Raw genomic sequence first — 22,458 nt, 5'->3', positions numbered from 1 at the left:
GAGTGTGGACTTGCAAATGGCAAAGTGAACTAAAGTTCAGAGTTGGAGGCCTGAGCCTTATCTCGTGAGATCGGATGCTGACTCCCTGTACACAGTGTCAGAATTGAGTTGAATTGTAGGACACCCAGCTGGTGTGAGAGAATTGCTTCTCGATTTGCGGAAAACCCCCCGTGTGTCGTCATTGCAGTCAAAATCCATTAGCATCACGCTGAGAAAGTTGTTGAACCGTGATGAGTAACTCCAGGGCTCTCTCATGGTCCCTTGCACTCTCTTTCCCCAGGAAGAAACAAGAGAAGTTCACTAAGATCCAGGATGGACTAAGAAAAAGTCAGGACAAACTAACATTTTCCTTTTTAAGAGAGTTGCTAAAATTATAAAGCAAAGAACATGAACATGATAGTCACCGTGCTTCTTAATTTTAAGCTAAAATATATCCTAATTAAGCCTGGAGCACTGCCTAGGAGTGCTGCACCCGTGACAGGGGCCAGTAGAGAATGATTATGTTGGGCTCCAGGTCCTCCCCCAACACCACCCACAGGAGCCCCAGTAACACCACCGGGGGTTTCTGAGTAAGAGGAACACTGGCCTTCCCCCAAAATAGAAAGAATGAAGTATCAATACACACAGCGACTCAGGAGAAAGACAACCTCAGAACGTTACATACTCTTTGATTTTATTTATATAACATTCTTGAAGTGACAAAATTATACAAATGAAAAATAAATTAGTGGTTTTCAGGAATTGAGAAAGGAAGTGAGGATGGTAGGGAAGTCAAGGTGAGTACAGAAGAGTGGCACAGAATGGAATGTTCTTTTTCTTGACTGAGGGTGATCACACTAATCTGCACATGTGATGAACATGCCTGGGACTAAACGCACACACACACTGACACACACACATGCGCGCGCGCAAATGAATGCATATAAAACTGGTGGAATAGGAATAAGTCCGTGGATACCAATTTCCCAGGGAGTGATATTGTACTAGACTTGGTTGCTATTGTGTGAAACCAGGTGACAGAAAGGGACCTCTGTATCATTTCTTACAGTTCCTTGTGAATCCACAACTTTTTTTTTTTTTTTTTTTTTTTTAGATTTTACTTATTTATTTGACAGAGAGAGAGCACAAGCAGGGGGAGTAGCAGAGGGAGAGGGAGAAGCAGGCTCTCTTCGGAGCAGGAAGCCTCCTGGTGCAGGACTCATCAGAGGACCCTGGGATCATGACCTGAGCTGGGAAGGCAGATGCTTAACAGCCTGAGCCACCCAGGCATCCCCAAATCCACAATTCTATTAAAAAAAAAAAAAGATCAAAGAAATCATTACCTGGAAGAAAGCAATAGTTGATAGGCTGCAGAGTTCTGCCCTTGGGACTGTTTTTTAGTGACCATTTATAACTAAATTGATTGAATGTTTAGCAAACTGTTCAGTTTGGCAGACAAAACTAAAAGAATTAGCATTCGAGATTCACCATTGCTACATAGAATAGGAAAAAAAAGGCCTGAACATATTAAGAGAGCTTCTATTTACCGAGGCTTTCCTGAGGCCAGGCAGTAGTGTGGCACGTGTAGACACCACTTCAGTTGTTCTTTCTCCAAATCCTGCAAGGTAGTTACTAATTTTATTCACTTTATATAGATTAGAAAACAGAGTTCTTAGAAAGCAAGTATTTTTCCCCAAAGTCAAAATACCAGGAGGAATAGTTAACCCTCATGTCAAGCGTAGCTCTATGGGAACCTGCAGTTTCTATATTTCATTAAAAAAATAATAATAATTCAGTAAACACAGGATAAAAGAGAGTTAGATTAAAAGAGATTCATGACATACATGTGTGCACATTTACTAAATGGAAATTTTTGCTCATCAAAAATTTGGGTACAAGCTAAAGATGCAAAAATGATACAACCAAAGCTATCACTAAGAGAAATAGCAAATCCATATCAGAATGGATATTTGTCTCTTATTCTTCACTAGTAAATATCCTACTATTCTATATTCATTAAGCCCATTTGAACTTTGGCATTATAGTTAAGATGATATTTATAAGTAATAGTATTCAAGGAAGAATATGCTCAGAATGATCTTGAAGGGAGGGGGTCTTTCCATTTCTAAAACCCCAACATCTAGCATGTTCCCCAACACAGACATGAAGTTGATTAAATACTTGTAGGAGAAATGGGAATGCTTAGTGTAGACCAGGGTTCAGAAAAATTTCTTTCTTTTTTTTTAGACTTTATGTATTTATTCATGAGAGACACAGAGAGAGGCAGAGACATAAGTGGAAGGAGAAGCAGGCTGGGAGGAGCTTGATGTGGGACTCGATCCCAGGACCCTGGGATCAGGCCCTGAGCCGAAAGCAGACACTCAGCCGCTGAGCCACCCAGACGTCCGGAGAAAAATTTTCCTTATAAAGGGGCAGATGGAAAATATTTTAGACACTGTGAGCCATACTGTCTCTGCTGTAAGTACTGGACGTTGCTGTGGAAACACAAGTGCAGCCAGAGACCATCTGTAAACAAATGGGCATAGCTGTGTTTCTATAAAACTTTATTTACAAAAAACAGGGACCTAGTCACTTTTGGCCCATGGCAGTAGCTTGCCCATCCATAGTGGTAACCTAAAAGGACTAATAGGAAGTGTGATTTTTTTTTTTTGTAAAAATGCTTTCTGTCATCTTTCTGACTGGGAGGGACTACGACTGTTTTACTCAGAAATAAGAAGGCAACAAACTAAATTAGTTACAGAAGGGTCGACATTTTATCCTTTTGGTGTAATTTTTTTTCACAAACATGAAAAATATTTTCAATAATTAAATTACCCACTGATGGCATGAGTTGCTTCAACACAGAGATTTTCTTGTCAGTGAAATGCTGCACTTCTAGTAAGTTCCCAGCTGATATTATTTTTGCTGATTCAGGGGTCACATTTTGAACACCAAGGATCTAGTAATATGAAACATACTTTTAGTTTCTGAGATTCTTTTAAATAAATTTCCAAATTCAAGAATCTATTGGCAAATTATAGATATAAACTGCTTGGGGGGAAAAAAAAACCACAGGATTTTTTTTTTTCCTTTTAATTTCAGGAAATTATTTATTTGGTAGTTTACCTCTAAATTTAATCTGATTTCAAATTACTTCTCTAAGTACTGCCAAAATCTGTCATCGTTAAATATTTTAACATAGAAATCGAGTGAATTTAGATGGGATAGATATTTTTATGTATTAGGTTCACTTTTTCAAAGAACCAGGAGGTATTTCTACTTTTACCGGGTATACTAATACAATTACTTTCATAATAATACAAGTAAGGATGCTTTGAGTGCCAAGTGTAAGCTGGGAACTCTCCCACATAATCTTTTATATTTATCTCAGCCCTGCATTTGCAGATGTACCAAGAGTAGCACAGAGAAGTTTACAAGGTCTTGAAGCAATGGAGCCAAAACTTTTCAGAGCTTGACACTGCCATAAACACTTCTCTCACTAAATCTTATGGCTAATATTGATGATAAAAATGCAGCCATAGCAGATAAATAAAATACGTGGACAAATTATCTGTGAGTTTAAACACAATCAAGCTCATCCCTACGTATATCTTATTTATGTCAACTTTAAGAAAAATGCAAGAAAATGGTCTTTTCTAACTGCAGCAGGAAACCTCTGATAAATTTTGTGCAGAGTCTCTGATTAGGAGGCCTAGAGGGAAAGAGAGGAGGGAAGAGGAAGGAGAGAGGAAGATTCTGGAGAGCAGAAAGCCTTTGCTCCAGGCTACTGAGCAAGCAAACAGGGAGCAGGCTCAGGCCCTCTGCTCCTCCTCTGGTGCTGTGTGCTTGGTGAAGCCATTAGAGCAGGAGCCCCTGGCAGCCAGCAGCCTCAGGCCTCCAGGCCACCGTAAAACAGCAGCGCCTTTTTTCCACAAGAAGAAAAGGCCAGTGTCTGTGGCGCAAGCACTTTACCACATGCTCCTTTTGGTAGAGAAAAGAGGGCAGGGTAAAAAAAAAAAAAAAGCCAGAGTCATAGATTTTTCCTTACTCTCTTCTAAGGAGAATACTTCCCCCACTTTGAATAAGCCTTAAGAAATTACATGTTTGAAATGATAGATATAAAAAAAAAAATGAGAAACCAATTGTATGATCCCCAAAGCTATCTCAGTAGATAATAATGATAGTTGAACAGCGCTGGAAGTGTTTTTCATGGGAAATCATCGAGCAGATGTTAAAAGAAACCATGATGAATAGAGGGAGTGACTGACGAGAACAAATATATGTATTAAAAAATACAACGCTTGTGATTATTTACTTGACTCTGTGCCTGTGAATTTTTCTTACAAGTTCAGCTGGGTGGGTATCAGTTTATTCTAGGATTACGTGTTTTTTCCTGGTATTTGATGTGTTTCTTCTTGTGGCCTGCAGCCAAAGTCAGATATATTTCATAAGATAGGGGAGGATGATCTTTTGGAGGCCAGAACAGGACTTCAGGGGACCATGCATACCATACTCAGCTCCAACCTAACTACCTTTGGAAAAGAGCAGAGCAAAAAGCTTTAATCAAGAATGATTCAAGAACAGAAATTTGGGGAGCTGTGATGAGTAGGTGAAAATTTAATCTATTCAAATCCTGAGTACTGTCATTCAAAATCTAATTAACATTTAAATCTTATGGGATACAATTTAGCTTTTCTTCAGTGATTCAACAGAGTTTCAAAACTTTTTTTTTTTTTCTTTATGAACGTGAATTGGCATTGTGCACACCACAGAACAATCTAGTCTGGGTGTTAAACATCTAGGTTTATGGGGGTATACCTCTTGGTTTTATGACCCATTTAAAAATACTTTTTTGTATATGTCCATGCGTACTACATACACAACTACCCATATGCACAGAAGCAAATATAAGGTCACTTATATTTGGCAATCTAAACATCATATATTCAATAAGGGGTTAATATCCAAAATACATAAAAAGGTTGCACAACTCAACACCAAAAAAAATCTGATTAAATAACAAGTAGTGGAGTGCCTGGTGGCTCAGTTAATTAAGGGTCTGACTCTTAATTTCAGCTCAGGTCGTGATCTCAGGATTGTGACATTGAGGCCCACATCAGGCCCCACACTGGGCATGAGACTGCTTAAGATTCTCTCTGCTTCTCCCTCCACTCACTCACTCTCTCCCTTTCTCTCTCTCACAAAAAAAAAAAAAAAAAAAAAAAAAAAAAGCAGAGAACCTGAATAGGCATTTTGCCAAAGAAGACATACAGGCAGCCAACAGACACATTAAAAAAAAAAAATGCTCAGCATCACTCATCATCAGGGTAATTCAGATTTCAGATCAAAACCACAATGAGATATCACCTTACACCTGTCAGAATGGCTGACATCAAAAAGACCAGAAATAACAAGTGTTGATGAGGACACGGAAGAAAAGATCCCTCATGCATTGGTGGTGGGAATGGAAATTAGCGCAGCTACTATAGAAAACAAACAGCCTGAAGATTCTGCAAAAAACTAAAAATAGAAATACTATATGATCCAATAATTTCCTACTATTTGCCCTAAGAAAAATGAAAACACTAATTCAAAAATATATATGCACCCCTTTGTTTATTGCAGCATTACTCGTAACAACCAAGACAGGAAGCAGCCCAAGAGCCCATGAATAGATGAATGCATAAGGAAAATTTATATATATATATATATATATATATATATATATATATAATGGAATATTACACAGCCATAAAAAATGAGACAGTGTCATTTGGGACAACATGGATGCACCTAGAGGGTATTACGCTAAATGAAATAAATCAGAGAATGGCAAATACCATATGATTTCACTCATATGTGGAATCTACAAAGCAAAATAAGTGAATAAACAAACAAAAAGCAGAATCAGACCTGTACAGAGAACAAACTGATGGTTGCCAGAGGGGAGGGGGTGTTGGGGATGGACAAAATAGGTGAAGGGGAGTAGGAGACACTGGCTTCTTGTTATAGAATGAATAAGTCACAGGGATAATGGGTCAGCATAGGGAATACAGTCGATGATATTGTAATAACATTGTATAAGGAGAGATGGTAGCTACACTTGTGAGCACAGCATAACCATAGAGATGTTGAACTGCTAAGTTATATACCTGAAACTAAGGTAACATTGTGTTTTAAGTGTGTTAACTATACTTAAATAAAAAAATAAAACTGTGTCTCTGCCTCTTTCTCTCTATCATAAATAAATAAAAATAAATCTTTAAAAAAATAAAACCAATAAATAAGAAGACCAAATATGACCAAGTTAAAACAAGGGAATTTTTCACAGACATTATGAAATATTTTCACTTTCAGCAAGTTTATAAACGGTCTTTTATACTCATCACTAGAGGTTTATCCAACTGTGCCTGGAAGCATTTATACCAGATCAAGTGAGATAATTGAGCAAATGCAGTTTTTATTGCTAGCAGCGTCTCATCAGAACAAGGGCTCAGGATTTTACACAAAAGCCACTTGGAGAAGTGGCTTCCTGGTGGTGGTGGTAGCCACTCCAAAGCACATATGACTCCACTCTTCCTTGGCCAGTGAAGCAGGTGTGTACAACAAAATGACAGTTCTCAAAAAAAATGCACTATGAAGGCTTAGGAGATAGCACCAAAGACCCCTGCCCATGTCTGGACTAGTTTTAAACACTAGTCTTATTGTTAGATGGATGTGTTTGGGGTGCTTCGTTTTATGGGACAGCAAGAGGCTTCTCCTCCATCCTACACTGTCAAGTTGAATCAAATGAGATTGCTGATGTTCAAGCATTTTTCCCTTAGAAATGGCCATTAAATATAGTTTAATCCAATATACCCATATGTGTATTTTGTTTTGTTTTTAGAGATCGAGAGAGAATGTGGGGGGTAGAGGCAGAAGGTGAGTGAGAGAGAAGCCTAAGCAAGCTCCACACTCAATGTGGAGCCCAATGTGGGGCTTGATCTCACAACCCTGCAATCATGAGCCGAAATCAAGAGTTGAAACCTTAACCCACTGATCCACAAAAGCACTTCTATACCCATATGCTTTAAACTGTATAGCTTGCCTGAATTTTGACCAATTAAAGATTAATTTAGCAATCCTTGATCCCTTTGAAAATGCAAATACAAGATTGCCAATATCCTTTCTCATTTAGGATGAATTAATTCAGTCAGAATCCTTTTCTTTCCTGCATATGAGTTTCACTTTACTGAAGGAGTGGGGATTTTCTCTCACTTTATACTTTTGAAGAATGAAAATCTGAGAAACGGAGACCTTCCTATGAGAGAATAGTAAAGAGTTTAAGTAGACAAAATGGCGCATTTGGTACAGAAAGCTCCAGGTATGAGGATAGACTATATAAGGAGGTGGAATTATGAGGCCAGAGAGGTAGTAAGATTTCACAGAACACAGTGGGATGGCTCGCTATGCTTCCTTGGGGGATACACTATTGGGGGAAGAGAGCATGAACTCTGGAACCAGACTGCCAGGGAGGAAACATCAGCTCTGTCATTTCCTAATATTCAGGTCTTGAATGATCTCCCCAACTCCTCTGGGTCTCAGTTTCCTCTTTTGTAGAATGGGGCTGTTGTGGGGGACCACATAAATTATTATACATAAAGTGTCTAGAAGAGAAATTTAAGGGACACCTGGGTGGCTCAGTGGTTGAGTGTCTGCCTTTGGCTCAGGATGGGAACCCAGGGTCTGGGGATCGAGTCCTACATCATCAGGCTCCCTATAAGGAGCCTGCTTCTCCTTCTGCCTATGTCTCTCTGTGTGTGTCTCTCTCTCTGTGTGTCTCTCATGAATAAATAAATAAAATCTTAAAAAAAAAAAAACCCTAGACTGAAAGACATGTTATACCGATCTTAACCATCACCATTTCCCTGATCTCCATGCGATGTTTCAACTGAAGTAGCTGTTACTCAGGTCACTATAAAATCCCTGATCCACCGTGTGATGTTCAGATCCTTTCAAGAATAGGAATAAATGCCAAAAAAACTGGAGATGAGCCATAAGAAAGAAACTGCTCTTATTCTGCCAAAGAAGTGTGTTACTGACATCTCAAAGTATGGATAGTGATATCTCAAGTCTGTTACTCAAAACTAGGATTCCTGGAGGAGCCAACAATCTGAAAATTCTTAGCCAAGAGTCTCCATCAGACAAACATAGAGATTTCTTAGAGTTCCAGCCCCAGTTATGACCTCTGAGTAGAATAAGAGCTGACAATTCTTTTCCTAGCGCTTTCTGAGTGGAAATGTCTTGTTGTGTCTCTTAGGCAGGCTATACTACTTTCTTTTTTTTTTTTTTAAGATTTTATTTATTTATTCATGAGAGATACAAAGAGAGAGAGAGAGAAAGGCAGAGACATAGGCAGAGAGAGAAGCAGAGAAGTAGGCTCCATGCAGGGAGCCAGATGTGGGATCGATCCCCGGACTCCAGGATCACACCCTGGGCTGAAGGCAGGGCTAAATCGCTGACCTTCCCAGGGATCCCCAGGCTATACTGGTTTCCACCCAAACCTCTTTTGTAACATAGAACTATAGAATTCACCATTTAGCGGTTACCCATTTAAATGAAGACAAATTACAGTGTCTCCATGCATTATCTCCTTCTTTTACCCAATGAGCAAAAACATATATTTATCAAGAAAAACAAAATACACACACACCCCAACACATTTCCCATATACTTGAATTCTCGTTGTACCTCCATTCTGTTCTGCCAGCCAATCAGTCCCCTCTCTAACCCAACTCTCCATAACTGACGCCTAGAGTACTGTCTCGTACACAATTTGGCCCAAGAGTCACGTTATATGTTTAGAGATAGTAACTCATTACCTTCCATCCTTGGACAGTGAAAGGGACCCACCTGATTTCCCCAGGTCTTAATAGAGCAGCAGTGCCATTCTCTCTGTTTTTAGGTTTCAAGTGCACTCAGCATTGTAAATTCACTGAAACATCTAAGAAAATCTAGTACTCTAAGTCAACTGTCAAGGTTTATCTGCCCTGAGTGAAATATACACCCCATTGCCATTTCAAGTGGATTCTATTTAAAGCGAACAGGCCGCTGGGAGTAACAGATCTCTTAGGACCGACCACTATGAACCCTCTGTACACTGACACATTAGATTGCAGAGCGAAGAAAATCACATGAGTTTCATCTCACGTGGAGCAAACCAAGCCAAGTTCTAGGCCACGGGAAAACAAAATAGACCTTAATCTCAGCTTGATGAATATCTTTTTTTTTTTTTTTAATGAACGCTGGAACCAATCCATCTCTGAGAGCTGTCTGATAGAACTTACCAAACAAATTAACCAAGTGAATCATTAAGAGAAAAAAAAAAATACGGCACTATTATTCAATCGTCAAAATAACTCTACAGTCTAATATTATGTGTCAAAGCACTGTTGTTTGTGTTTTTATGAGTTTGGTTTCTAAGCTTTTTGAAAGTACACATTCTAGGGCTTTGTAAACAGTCACATTTTCAGAAAGTGTAATCTTTTTTACTCTTTTGCTATATATCCAAACACATAAAATTATTATTTATTTCTGTGGTAAGAACACCTTAATGTTTAACCAAGGGACTCTTAAAAGTATAACCAACAAAAAAAAACTGGATTTACTTTAATAAATTGATTTTTACTCAACCTACTTTCTCTTGAGTCTTTGGCATGACAACATTCCTTTAGAATTACTTAGCCCGGCTGTGTGGCGGGTGAAGCAAAGGGCAGTGTTACCTAATAGGAAAAATCCATCGTACATACACTAAGGTGCTAACCCTCTGAAAATTCCTAATTCAGAAAAATAAAGCAAATAAAAAGAACCTGTTCAAAGGAAGAAAAGTTGACTTACACTTCTGTTGCAGAGCTGCTTTTCAAGAGACCTACATAGGAGGCACCGGGGTGCTAGAAATCTTCTGGATAAATGTGTCAGGAGCTCTGGGTTCTAATCTTGGTTGTTTGGTGTTAGCCAGGTCATTTGACCTTAATGGACCCCAGATTCCCATCTATAAAATGAGGAGTGTAATATTTGTCTTTCTCACTTTACAAAGTTATTGTGAGGATAAAATAGAAAAACAGATGTGAAGTTTCCCCAGAGAAATATATAAAATAGTGCAGATATTAATACTGATTCTCCTTGGCCCTATAGTCAAAAATTCTTCAGACCACATCTTATCCTTAAAAGGAAGAGGTTCTTTCTCTGAAGCTTAGAAACTGTGAAGTTAAGGATTCATTCTTAAGTATTGTACAAAAGATGTAACCCAAGCTTTAAGATAACAGAAAAAAAAAATCTGTTATATTTTCTCAAAATTTCAGAAGAATGGTACTTTCTCTTTCTCCTTCATTTTCAAGCCTATTCATTGTTTTTAATCTTTGTACAATTATATAAATTTGAGTGTTATATGGCACATACTCTTAGCCCCACACCCACATGCACACATCTACCTCCATCCCCATACTCTCTTCTCTCAAATCACCTAGATTTGTCACTTTACTTTTCCTTCCACACTTTCTCTAGGCTCTATTATCCATCATAATTCTTAATCAAAGATTCTTTGATGCTATAGGGCTAATATGTGTCAATAGTTGCTACTGTTCTTTCCTTCACATCACAAGAAAGAAAAGGCTCATGAAATTTGCCTCCATGAATTGCTGCATGAGTTATGTAGATGGTCACAATTTTAATATTGGAAAAATAAAAACTCTAATGGTTGGAATGGGTCTGATCATTTTAAAATTGTCATTTAGTTAAAAATGTTCCTAGTGAACATTACTTTATTTGTCTGAGACATCTTGACCTGATGTTTGCACAAACCGTCAGAAAAAAAAAAAAAAATTAAACCAAACAACTAGCTGCTAAGGCAGTGATCTGGAACCGAGTTCGCATTTAAAGATCATCATGGAGACTCTTATGGGAAATAGTATGATCTCAGAAAGGGTGGAGTGGTGTCATATGCTCCTCTGTGGCTGATCTCTATGCCACATGGAATATATATGTATGTGTGTGTGTGTGTGTAATATATTAAATTAATTGATACCATTCTGGAGATTTCAAACAGACATTTGGTGTAGTGACTTGATTAGAAAGGTGTTAGAAAGTCTGGAGGAGTGAAGAGTGGAAGGAGTTTTACTCAGACATTAAGAAGGTACTCCCATCCATGGATGGAGGCCACCAACCTGCCCTGGGAGCTGAGCCAACGGCACTGCCGTTGAAGCCCTTTTGTGGCACCACCCTTGTGCCACTTCTCAGACTGTGGATGATGCTGGCACCTGCATTCCCTACTGTTGCACCTACCAGAGCTGGAAGCATAATAATATCTCTCTTCTTCCTATTTCCGGTATATTAATATATGTTAATATTTATATATTAATATATCAACAATATATTATATTAATGTTAATATTTGATATATAAATATATAAATGAATAAAATATATATTTATATATTTATGTAAATATATAATATATATGAATATATAAAATATATATTTATATATATTAATATACTGGAAGTATATTTAACTCTTATAGGACACAGAAGCTTTTACTTTACGTTAAAATGTTTTAATACATATTAATTGTTCTTATCATACTGTAAAAGTTTTATCGCTCTGATTACTGTACCATCTATCAAATTTGATGTTGTGCAAATTGCATAAACTCTGTTTCCTGTTTTGTTGTTTTTTGTTACTTTGTCATAATTTGTGGCATGGATACAGTAAGAGTACCTACCTCATAGAATAGCTGTAAGGATGTCATGAGATACTACATATTAGATGCTTAGAAAAGTTCCAAGCACAAAATCAGTTCTCAGTAAATGTTGGCTGACATTATTGGTTTAAATCCCCATCCAACCTCGTAAAATGCACAAAGCAAACTTTCTATAAATAGTTCCTGAATAACTCAATAAATTATCAAATCTATGCTATGACTGTTGTATAAATATGCTACTTATATGCATACATACATACATAGATGTGTGTGTGTGTGTGTGTGTGTGTGTGTGTTTTCCGTAGTCATGGGAAAAGCTTTGGATTAGGTCACTAATAAAAATATAATGAAAAAAGGCAGAACAAAAGACATCTGAACCACTCAGCTAACATGCATTCAGTCTCTTCTAATACAGTATTTTCCTAGCATTTCTCATATTATTCATATTATCCTTATATATTTTTGATCATCTTTTTTTCTCATTTGGAAAGATAAAGATGAGTGTGTGGCCTTTGTCTCTCACTGAGCACTGTGTCCCATTCTCACCTTTTTGTGCTCTTCTCAGTATCACAGGAGTTAGATGATTACAAACTATATTTCAAAAACTCCACTGCAAACTGAGAGTTAGCTGGTGGAGATACCTGTGATAAACTGGAAGTATGAAGAAGAGAGAGATATTATTATGCTTCCAGCTCAGGCAGGTGCAACAGTAGGGAGCGCAGGTGCCAGCATCATCCACAGTCTGAGAAGTGGCAGCAAGGGTGGTGCCACAAAAGGGCTTCAACGGCAGTGCCATTGGCTCAGCTCCCAGGGCAGGTTGGTGGTCTCCATCCATGGATGGGAGTACCTTCTTTTTTTTTTTTTAAGATTTTATTTATTTATTTATGAGAGACACACACACACACAGAGAGAGAGAGAGAGAGAGAGAGAGAGAGAGAGGCAGAGGGAGAAGCAGGCTCCATACAGGGAGTCTGATGTGGGACTCGATCCTGGGACTCCAGGATTATGCCCTGGGCCAGAGGCAGGCACTAAACCACTGAGCCACCCAGGGATCCCGGGAGTACCTTCTTAATGTCTGAGTGAAACTCCTTCCATTCTTCACTCCTCCAGACTTTCTAACACCTTTCTAATCAAATCACTACACCAAATGTCTGTTTGAAATCTCCGGAATGGTATCAATTAATCTAATTAGTGATTTCCTAATTATATAGCCATTTTTAGGAAAGAAAACTAGACTTTGCTCTTGGCTGCATTTATTTGGAAGAAAAAAAAAGGATTAAAAAGCCTTCTGAGTATGAATGGAATTTTTAACCATAATGGAAAACTAATCAATTTCATTTTTTAAAAGTAAATCATATTCCTCTTAGATATTTTTATTTGATATGCAGATGAAAACATTAAGTGATATTTGTTAGTTTTATCACCTGAATATGGTACAATATGCTTGACATTTACATGTTTCTTTTAACAAACTTTCTTTTTCTTTTTTTTTACTTCATAACAAAGTCTTTTCTCTCCCTGGCCATCTCCAAAAGTAAGTACACACTTCTTTCTCCTCCATAGGCCTATACCAACTTATTTCTCCTCTTTTTCTTATACATCATTGTCTTTTTCTGTTCTCTGATTTGCACACTCTTTAATCACCATACTCAATTCACTCCTAACCTGAAAATATACTTCACAAACCAACGTCCAGTAAGGATTCCAATGTTTCTCTCTTCTCGTTTCTGTCAAAATACAAGAGAATCCTAGGCTTCTAATCTTTTTAGTTCCATATCCTATTCCCTAGTATGTCTCAGTCCCTTCCACAATGTTTCTGAAACAACAGGCTACAAACATCCTGAATGAACCCACTATTGCATCAAGAACTGTGAGAAGAGTCTCAAAATCTGTGTTAACAAAGCCTCCAGGTCATTCTTGTGATGACGACTGCATTTTGAGAGATTTTAAATGTGGATTCTGATCCAATCATCTGAGTGACAACAGCCCTTGCAGATCACTACTCATCAAATTCTCTGGAAGATTCTTAGATTTTAACCTTGTCTGATCCATAGCATTCCATCCTGGCTCCCACTTCTGCCTACTAGATTTTTGGCAATACCATTTTATCTCTTTCTTCTCAAATGCCTTTGGTCAAATTGCTCAAAATTCTACCTTCTCCTATTTATACCTCCATAGATTCTTTTAATGAAATCCTTCTGTGCCTCTACTTCGACTACAATCCCGTATAGATAATCCCTGTATATGTGTCCAGTTGTATATATAGTTTTAAATTCAAATTTTGCATTTCTAACCTCCTACTAGATTTCCTTATGGAAGACCACACAAGTTAGTCATTTAGCTGGTATTAGAAGAATGTAAAACCAAGTACCAAGCACGGTGCTTACCTCTGGAAAAGCAATTTAAGAGGCCCTAAGGCACACTTATCTATTTCCTCTTTCTCCACCAGAAACTCATACTTTTTTTTACCTCATTTACCTTTTTTGATTCAAATTTTTCTTCTCTCAACTTTTCTCAATTCGTAGAACTACCATCTTCCTAACCACTTACTTCCCACTTGAAAACTAAGAATTTAGTGAAGTGGTGATACATGTTTAATAGCAGTTTTCATTAAAAATGTTCTAATTTGCAGAATGCCTGGGTGGCTCAGTGGTTGAGCATCTGCCTTTGGCTCAGGGCATGATCCCGTAGTCCCAGGATTAAGTCCCACATCAGGCTTCCTACATGGATCCTGCTTCTTCCTCTGTGTCTCTGCCTCTCTCTCTCCCCCCTCCTCTCATGAATAAATGGGTTAAATCTTTAAAAAAAATGTTCTAATTTGCAATGTTTGCCATTCCAGTGTTGTAATTATTCACACTGTGGTCAAGTAACAATTTGATGTCACTGAACAGGAAATTGAGGACAGATGTGCAACATCTGCTCTTGGGAGCCAACACAAAAGGATACCACTGGAATCACTTCTTCCATATTTATGTCATATGTTCACTCACCCACCAAATTCCAAAAATTCTCCCTTTGGGTTGTGTCTAAAACTACAACTCTCCATTCCTGCCATCATGGCTCTCATCTAGGCCTCAGGTGTCTTTACTGGATTATAAGATACTACTTTAAACTCTCTACCCACTGCCACCTTACTCAACTCCTATCTGTCCTCCACATGTCATGACGCTTATGTTCTTCAAGAACAAATGTGATCACGTCATTCCATGTTTGAAAATGTTTACTCACTTTCATTAGTAAACAAAATCAATTCTGCCTTAGGAAGCTCTAAGAATGAAAATACTGGATGTAGTGATGATATCAAATAATAGATTTCATCCAGGAACGAACACAGGAATGTTTTAGTGTCTTTTTAAAAAAATTTTTGAACTTTTCTTATTTTGCAATGCTTTTTTTTGCTTTTAGAAATGTTTGACGGTGACAAGAAAGTATGCTTGGTTCTTTGTATCCCTCCAGCTTCTCTTATCTCTCTCATACTACTAGTAACACAGGCAGGCCACAAGCCATCACAGTACATTTTAATCTACCTTTAGCAACCTCTTTCCTCCACTTTATTCTCCTTGCAATGGCCAGAGATGCTGTGGATAATAACCTCCAATCCCTCCCTGTTCTGAGTACCTACTCCCTTTGTCACTGAATGAACCACATTACCTGGTGCGTCTTCTCTTTTTCCATTTCACAGGAAGAATGAGGTTAAAAATTTATGCCAGGTTATAGAAGTAGTAGGTAGAAAACCATCTCAACTCTTTCCCCATCAAAACAGCTTCAGTAATAACCCACACTAGGTACAGTATCTACAAGTCTCCAAACTACTCTTCAACCTGAATCCTCATTATTCCCGTTCACATACTATACATACCCATGTAAATAGAACACGAATCTCCATGCAGCTGCCAATACATCTCTATTCATGAAAACCAGCAGCTCTAATGCCCTTCCTATGTTCACCTAGAGGTATTTCTTCATTTTTAAATAAACATAGGTCCACTTTCTTCATGAAGTGCCCCTGATTCCTTCAGAAAGAACTCCTCACTCTTTTTTCTAAACTCTCGTTGACCTATTTTGACATCTCCTAAAAAGACTTCCATAAGTTTAACTTTTATTGTAAGTTTGTATATAGGGTATGTCTCAATACAGTATCAAGCTTGTGAAATGGGAGAATAGATCTACACATAGGGTGCATTCATTTTCTTTGCTATATAACAAATTACCACAAATATAACAACGTAAAATGATTTCTACTTACTATCATCATACATGGTACTATCATCATGGGATTTTTTTTATAATAAGTTAAAACATTTTATATGTGGCAAATAGAAGTTTTTAGTAGCTGAACATATTTTAAAAAGAAACAAGTAAACAGAAGTCTTCGTGAGCTTAAATGGATTCCATCACTCATGTCATTTTTTTTATGAATGGAGAATTATGGCAAAACCAAAAGGATTTTAAAGCAAAGCTAATGCTTAATAGAGGCTCTATTCTGAGTATGATTTTGAATCACTCTATTTCATCTTCCAGCCTGCATTGCACAGGTGGAAGCAGTAAAACTGACCCCACCCTGCCCTTTTTTGTGTGTTACGGAAGCTACCATCTCTAAGGAATAGTATTATTAGTCATTAAGTGTTATAATTTTTTATCCATGTGAATATCATTCCATAAAGTTTTCTAAATTTACTTTATAAGGAAAAGCACTTGATTTCTGAAAAGTTGACAGTTTTTAAATGGTAAGGCTATTAGTCACAAGCGCACTAAGCCAAAGGAGTGACCAAAGAATTAGGTGCCTGTACAGGTGAAATATTCAAATTAAAACATTGTAAAATGTTTGAAATGAATTCCACTTCTGCTCACATTCTTTAAGGGACCTAACCCAGTCCACCTAATCCTTTGCGTTGTCATTCCAGATGATCAAGTCTTATAAGTCTATGTAAGTTATGACTATGGAACATAGACCCCTTCAGACCTTCTATTGCTATGAATTCTGTCCTAGAATCCCATTCTTAACTACAGTTAAAGCTTTAAGTGGCTGAAAGCAACCAGAAATAGCTTTATTGTGATCTAATGGCATCCAGGTAGAGGAAGCACAGCAAATTTACAAAAATAAAACTGACTCCTATATTTGTAAGTAACAGAATCAATTTCAACAGAAATAATATAGACCAAATTATAAAGAAGTCATAGCATCTAAAAGATGTTCAATCTAGCTCTCTGTTCTGAGGAATTAAAAGTGTTGCTGTCAGGTATAAAGCTGAAAGTCCAATAAATGTACTGCATACTAGTCTTGTAGAAGACCTTAAGGACACTTGGGCTCTGAGTCATATTGGATTTATTTATGAGATTTTCAAATGAGTCTGATGAGTGGTGTTTGGTTGAATTGTATGGTTAGACTTACTGAATCTCCATCTTCAGAAATGCGAGGCATAGAGATGCTTAAGACATGAGTGACTTCTCATAATTGTGTGTACTGGCAGTTACTGGACCCTAAGCATTTAAAGAAAATATTGACTAACCATTTGCCATACACTTGCAAAAGTTATAAAATATGATCTCATCATTCAGAAAGAAAGAATGAAATAAGAGGATGAATTAGAAGAAAATTTACCATTTTATTTAACAACAACAACAACAAAAAAAAACTAAACTCTAGCTCGTTTGTCTCATGGTGATTACATTTTGGGTAAATTATAGATATCTTGAGGGCAATGAAAATTTGCTGTAACTCTACCTGTATATCTTTCATTTCCTAAGTAGTGCTAGTCATTTGTGCTGTATCCCACATACACCCATTTCCCTGCCTTCTTGGCACAAGGCTTTACTGTGGCTGGATGAGAACATGAGCCTGGGGTACAAGTGATACAGATTATTTCTAGGATGGTTGTGAGCTAAAAGCTCTCTTTCATTCAGGGTTGGCAACCAGCAATTGGCAATGGACATTATTCAATACACTAAAACACTGAGATGCCAGCCACCCTTCCAAAGTATGCAATGGACATTAGCTTACACAGGAAATAATCTAGTGTTTTAAGCCACTCAAGATATTGAGGATACTTATTGGTGTAGCATGAGACAAATCAACTTGGCTGATACAATTATTTATAGCAGAAACTGAAAGATGTTGTAAGTAATTCTGATTAATGGTGATGGCTTAAAGAAATACAGACATGAAATATATTACATGTCCTATACATACATGAGTCATACTAAAAAGAGCCTAAATCTCCTCTAAATATAAATATGTCTGTAAATGTTTTACTAGTGAAGTTCTGTCTTAGCATAATAATTGAAACTAGAAATCCATTAGATTAATCGGCAGTTTAGGCTATTTTCTAATTTTTCTTTATTCTTTTCGACATTAAAAAAAAAGTGGATGAACATATTGATTTCTAGCACATATTTAAATGGAAGACAATATTTATTTAAACACATTAAACTATATCACATATTAACAGAAATTGACGTTTCATTTATATTAACATTTTTATTTTTATTTATTTTAAATATTTTACTTATTTATTCATGACAGACACACACATAGAGAGAGAGGAGAGAAAGAGAGAGAGGCAGAGACACAGGCAGAGGGAGAAGCAGGCTCCATGCAGGGAGCCTGATGTGGGACTCGATCCCAAGTCTCCAGGATCTCGCCCCGGACTGTAGGCGGGGCTAAACCTCTGGGCCACCGGGGTTGCCCTATATTAACATTTTAGAATATTATTAGGTATACCAATTCTCTTGAAGCTAGTCCGTCAATTGTAGTACTGTCATAATGATTTTAAGTCATTTGTAGAGTGATAAAAGATCAAATAAAACTGTTGAATAGATCAAGAAATATGTTTCAATAAGTCGTATTACCTAAACCATTTTTGAAATAAATAAACTTTCTGGTTTCTTCAATGTCAGATTTCTTTCTCTTGATTCATTTGAAATTAGGTCTTCTTGAAGTTGTAAAATTAGAATCTACGTCATGACTGAAATTCTTACAGAATGATATTGAAAATGTTATTTATGTCAGACATTTGCTACTTTTATTCAAATGGATCAGAAAATTCTATGCGTACATTTTTTCTCCAATGTTCCATATTGTATTGATAAAATATTCTAAATGTATCTGAAAACTATATGGACGTGTTTGAAAATAATAAATTTACCTTTCAAACTGGAAGTCTTGACCACTTATTAGTAGATTTAAAGAATTCAAGAGGAGTATATTTTCTCAGATCATGTGAAGTTTCATACCTGGAATATTAAGTACTGCCATTCAATATATGAGAAGACAATAATAATATAGTGCAACTATTTTAAATATTTTTATATTTATTTTTGGAATATTTTTATTTTTAAAGAAGTAAATAAAATTTATTTGTGATTCCACACCTCTTTATACATTATAACACATGTCATAATTTGTTTATATTTCATTGTCACAGTATTTAGAGGTCTCTCTGCTATGCCATGAACTACCCTATGGTAATGAAAATGCTATTTTAATTTTTTAATCCCTAGAATCAAGCACTATTTTATAATACTTTCTATTTATAAGCTTTCAATGAAGTTTGTATAAAGAAAAGTAAGCTCTGATTTTTTTTCTAGAATCTTATGACTAAAGTGTCTAATCTTTCAGAAAGGCATACCATATAAAAATCACCTTGCACTGAGAAAATGAGACAGGCTATAATGGTCAGTAATAAATGGTTTCTGCTTATTTGGTACTTAAAATCTAAAAAGGAAGCAAATTTTTAATCATAAGTCTATGAGCAAATGTGATAAGCACTTTAATATAATGGTGTACTTAAAAGTTTGAAATGCAGAGAAAAGAGTAGTTAATCATATTTAGGTATGAGAGAAGGCTTTATGGAACAAAAAGTTTTGCACTGAGCTTTAAAGAATTATGTGGGAAAAGTTCAAAAGAGAATGTTTAGTTTGGACATACAGAAGAGCATACACAAAGGTACAGAGGTGTGGGCATGGCAAGTTCCATAATACTTGTTAATAATCCCATAGATCTATGGTTTGGTTGTGTTTGTAGGGATTGAAAAGGAACAAAGAGCATTGAGCCATGATAGTAGTAAACCTAAAGCTCATTCAAAGATCTAAGTGATTAGGCAGCATCCGGGCAGCATCCGCAGGCGGCGGCCGCAGAACTCTTTAAACCATGGAAAAACAAAATGGGCAAATGGATGCTCCTCATCCAGGAACAAATCTACCATCTGGACATCCCCCTGAATATCCTTCAGCAGCATTCCAAGGGCCTCCAGGACATATGGGCTACCCTGGCCCTCAGGTTGGCTATCCTGGCCCTCAGGTTGGCTATCCTGGCCCTCAGGTTGGCTATCCCGGCCCCCAGCCTGGCTATCCTGGCCCTCAGGCTGGCTACTCAATTCCACCAGCTGATTATTTAGGTGCTGGCCCAGTAGGCTTTCCTGTCCAACACCAGCCAGTGTATAATCAGCCAGGTGGACCTGCAGGGGTACCATGGATGCCAGCACCACCACCTCCATTAGACTGTCCACCTGGATTGGAATATTTAAGTCAGATAGATCAGATACTGATTCATCAGCAAATTGAGCTTCTGGAAGTCATAACAGGTTTTGAAACTAATAACAAATACGAAATTAAGAACAGCTTTGGACAGAGGATTTACTTTGCAGCAGAGGATACGGATTTCTGTACCCAAAATTGCTGTGGGGCTTCTAGGCCTTTTACCATAAGGATTCTTGACAATATGGGCCAAGAAGTTATAACTCTGGAGAGACCACTAAGGTGTGGCAGCTGTTGTTGCCCTTGCTGCCTTCAGGAGATAGAAATCCATGCTCCTCCTGGTGTACCTGTAGGTTATGTTAATCAGACCTGGCATCCATGCCTGCCAAAGTTTACAATTCAAAATGAGAGGAGAGAGGATGTGCTAAAAATTACTGGTCCGTGTCTTGTATGCAGCTGTTGTGCAGATGTTGATTTTGAGATTAAATCTCTTGATGAAGAAAATGTGGTTGGCAAGATTTCCAAGCAGTGGACTGGTTTGGTGAGAGAGGCATTTACAGATACTGATAACTTTGGCATCCAGTTCCCTTTAGATCTTGATGTGAAAATGAAAGCTGTGATGCTCGGTGCATGTTTCCTCATCGACTTCATGTTTTTTGAAAAGAGTGGAAATAACGAATAAAAAGGAATGTGGCAGTGGATTAATGAAAGTCTCCTCAGAATGCATGAAGTCTGTATATTGATTGGGACTATGTAAAAGAAAAGCTCACTTTTTTCCTTTATTGAAATGAGTTATAGCACATGTGAATTATACTGTGATGCCTGAAGCTCTTGTTATATGACATGACTTTTCAAATTATGAATTGATTTTCCGTATCACTTACTGATAAATGTTTTTATGCATTTTCTTTTATTTCATACATGTTCTTTTTCTTTGTGCATTTTGGAGAAAGGACATGGGAATTTTTACATTTAATCATGAAACCGCTCATGGTAAATTGTTTTGAAATATGATCTCTTTTATTTTCAATTTTTGTAGAAAATTAAAGCCTTATTAAAGTAATTTTAATATAAAAGGTTACATTTTATTAAATATAGTTCCAATTTACTTCACGGGTATAACAACTAATGTTATTTTGCAAATACTGTATATTCACATAAGTTATAAATCAATATAATTTCAGTTTCCTTTAAAATTATGTTAAAATAATAATATTCATATTATCAAGGAACATAAAATGTATATTTGTGTTTTCAACAAATTACAGTATATTTAATTTCTAAGTTAATCTTCTACTATAAAAAGATTTTCATATTAACAAGACAATAAATTACTGACATTTCAGTGATTTCCAAGGAAAAAGATATATCCTTGAGAAGAACATATTTAAAGACTCACTATAAAACTGGAACATTGGGCAGCCCAGGTGGCTCAGCGGTTTAGCACCACCTTCAGCCCGGGGTGTGATCCTGGAGACCGGGATCGAGTCCCATGTCAGGCTCCCTGCATGGAGCCTGCTTCTCCCTCTGCCTGTGTCTGTGCCTCTCAATCTCTCTCTCTCTCTCTCTGTGTGTGTGTGTGTCATGAATAAATAAATAAAATCTTTTTAAAAAAACTAAAAAAAAAAAAAAAAAAAAAAAAAAAGATCTAAGTGATTAAATAGATGAAGAGCTAACCATCCTTCCCCAAGAATACATTCCCTAGTTTTCTATGACCCTCATGATTTCGTCACTTTCTGTAAATTCTAAGATGCTTTGCCAAAGATATTGAGTATTCCATTTCCACTTGTACTCAAATGTATGCTCTCTAATAACTAAGTCTTAATAGAGTTCAATGGATATGTTGTGGCATTTAACCCAATGAGAAAACCTGATAATAAAATGAAGAAAAAAAAATTTGGAGGGTAACTTTTGGAACACCTTTTAAATACTTAAACTGAAATTGAATGGAACTCTGATAAAATGAACAGTTGAAAAAAAAATGAACAGCTGCATTGGCCATGAAGTTTGACCTCCAGGTGCTAAGACCAAAAAGTTCCCCTCAACTTGTATGACCTACATCATGTACTCACATAGACAATCTTAGAATATTAACCAACACCATTTTCTTTTTTCTAAATTGAGAAAACTTTTTAGATAAAATTAATTACTAAGACATGCAATATATTTTTCAAAATCTCTTGAGGGAAAAAAGTGAAAATAATAACCCAAAAGAATGCTCTGAAGAATGATTAGAAGTCAGTAAAAAGAATGATTATGTAAGATATT

General features: G+C 36.8%; 1 protein-coding gene across 2 annotated transcripts; it reads left to right on the top strand.

The window, feature by feature from the left end:
* The first annotated feature begins 19,819 nt into the window (after positions 1-19,819).
* On the top strand, positions 19,820-21,726 carry LOC121479452 (phospholipid scramblase 1-like). 2 transcript variants are annotated; one of them, XM_041735072.1, is made up of 2 exons: positions 19,820-19,958; positions 20,246-21,726. In XM_041735072.1, exons 1-2 carry the CDS (start codon positions 19,878-19,880, stop codon positions 20,870-20,872), a joined length of 708 nt encoding a protein of 235 aa, XP_041591006.1. In that variant the 5' UTR covers positions 19,820-19,877; the 3' UTR covers positions 20,873-21,726. The 2 variants fall into 2 exon arrangements, with proteins under 2 accessions (XP_041591006.1, XP_041591005.1); XM_041735071.1 differs by having other exon boundaries at positions 19,820-21,726.
* Positions 21,727-22,458: the final 732 nt, after the last annotated feature.

Source organism: Vulpes lagopus, chromosome 20, assembly GCF_018345385.1.
Source record: "Vulpes lagopus strain Blue_001 chromosome 20, ASM1834538v1, whole genome shotgun sequence".
Classification (NCBI taxonomy): Eukaryota; Metazoa; Chordata; class Mammalia; order Carnivora; family Canidae; genus Vulpes; species Vulpes lagopus.
Note: the sequence above shows the minus strand (reverse complement) of the source record. Positions and strands in the feature narration are given on the sequence as shown.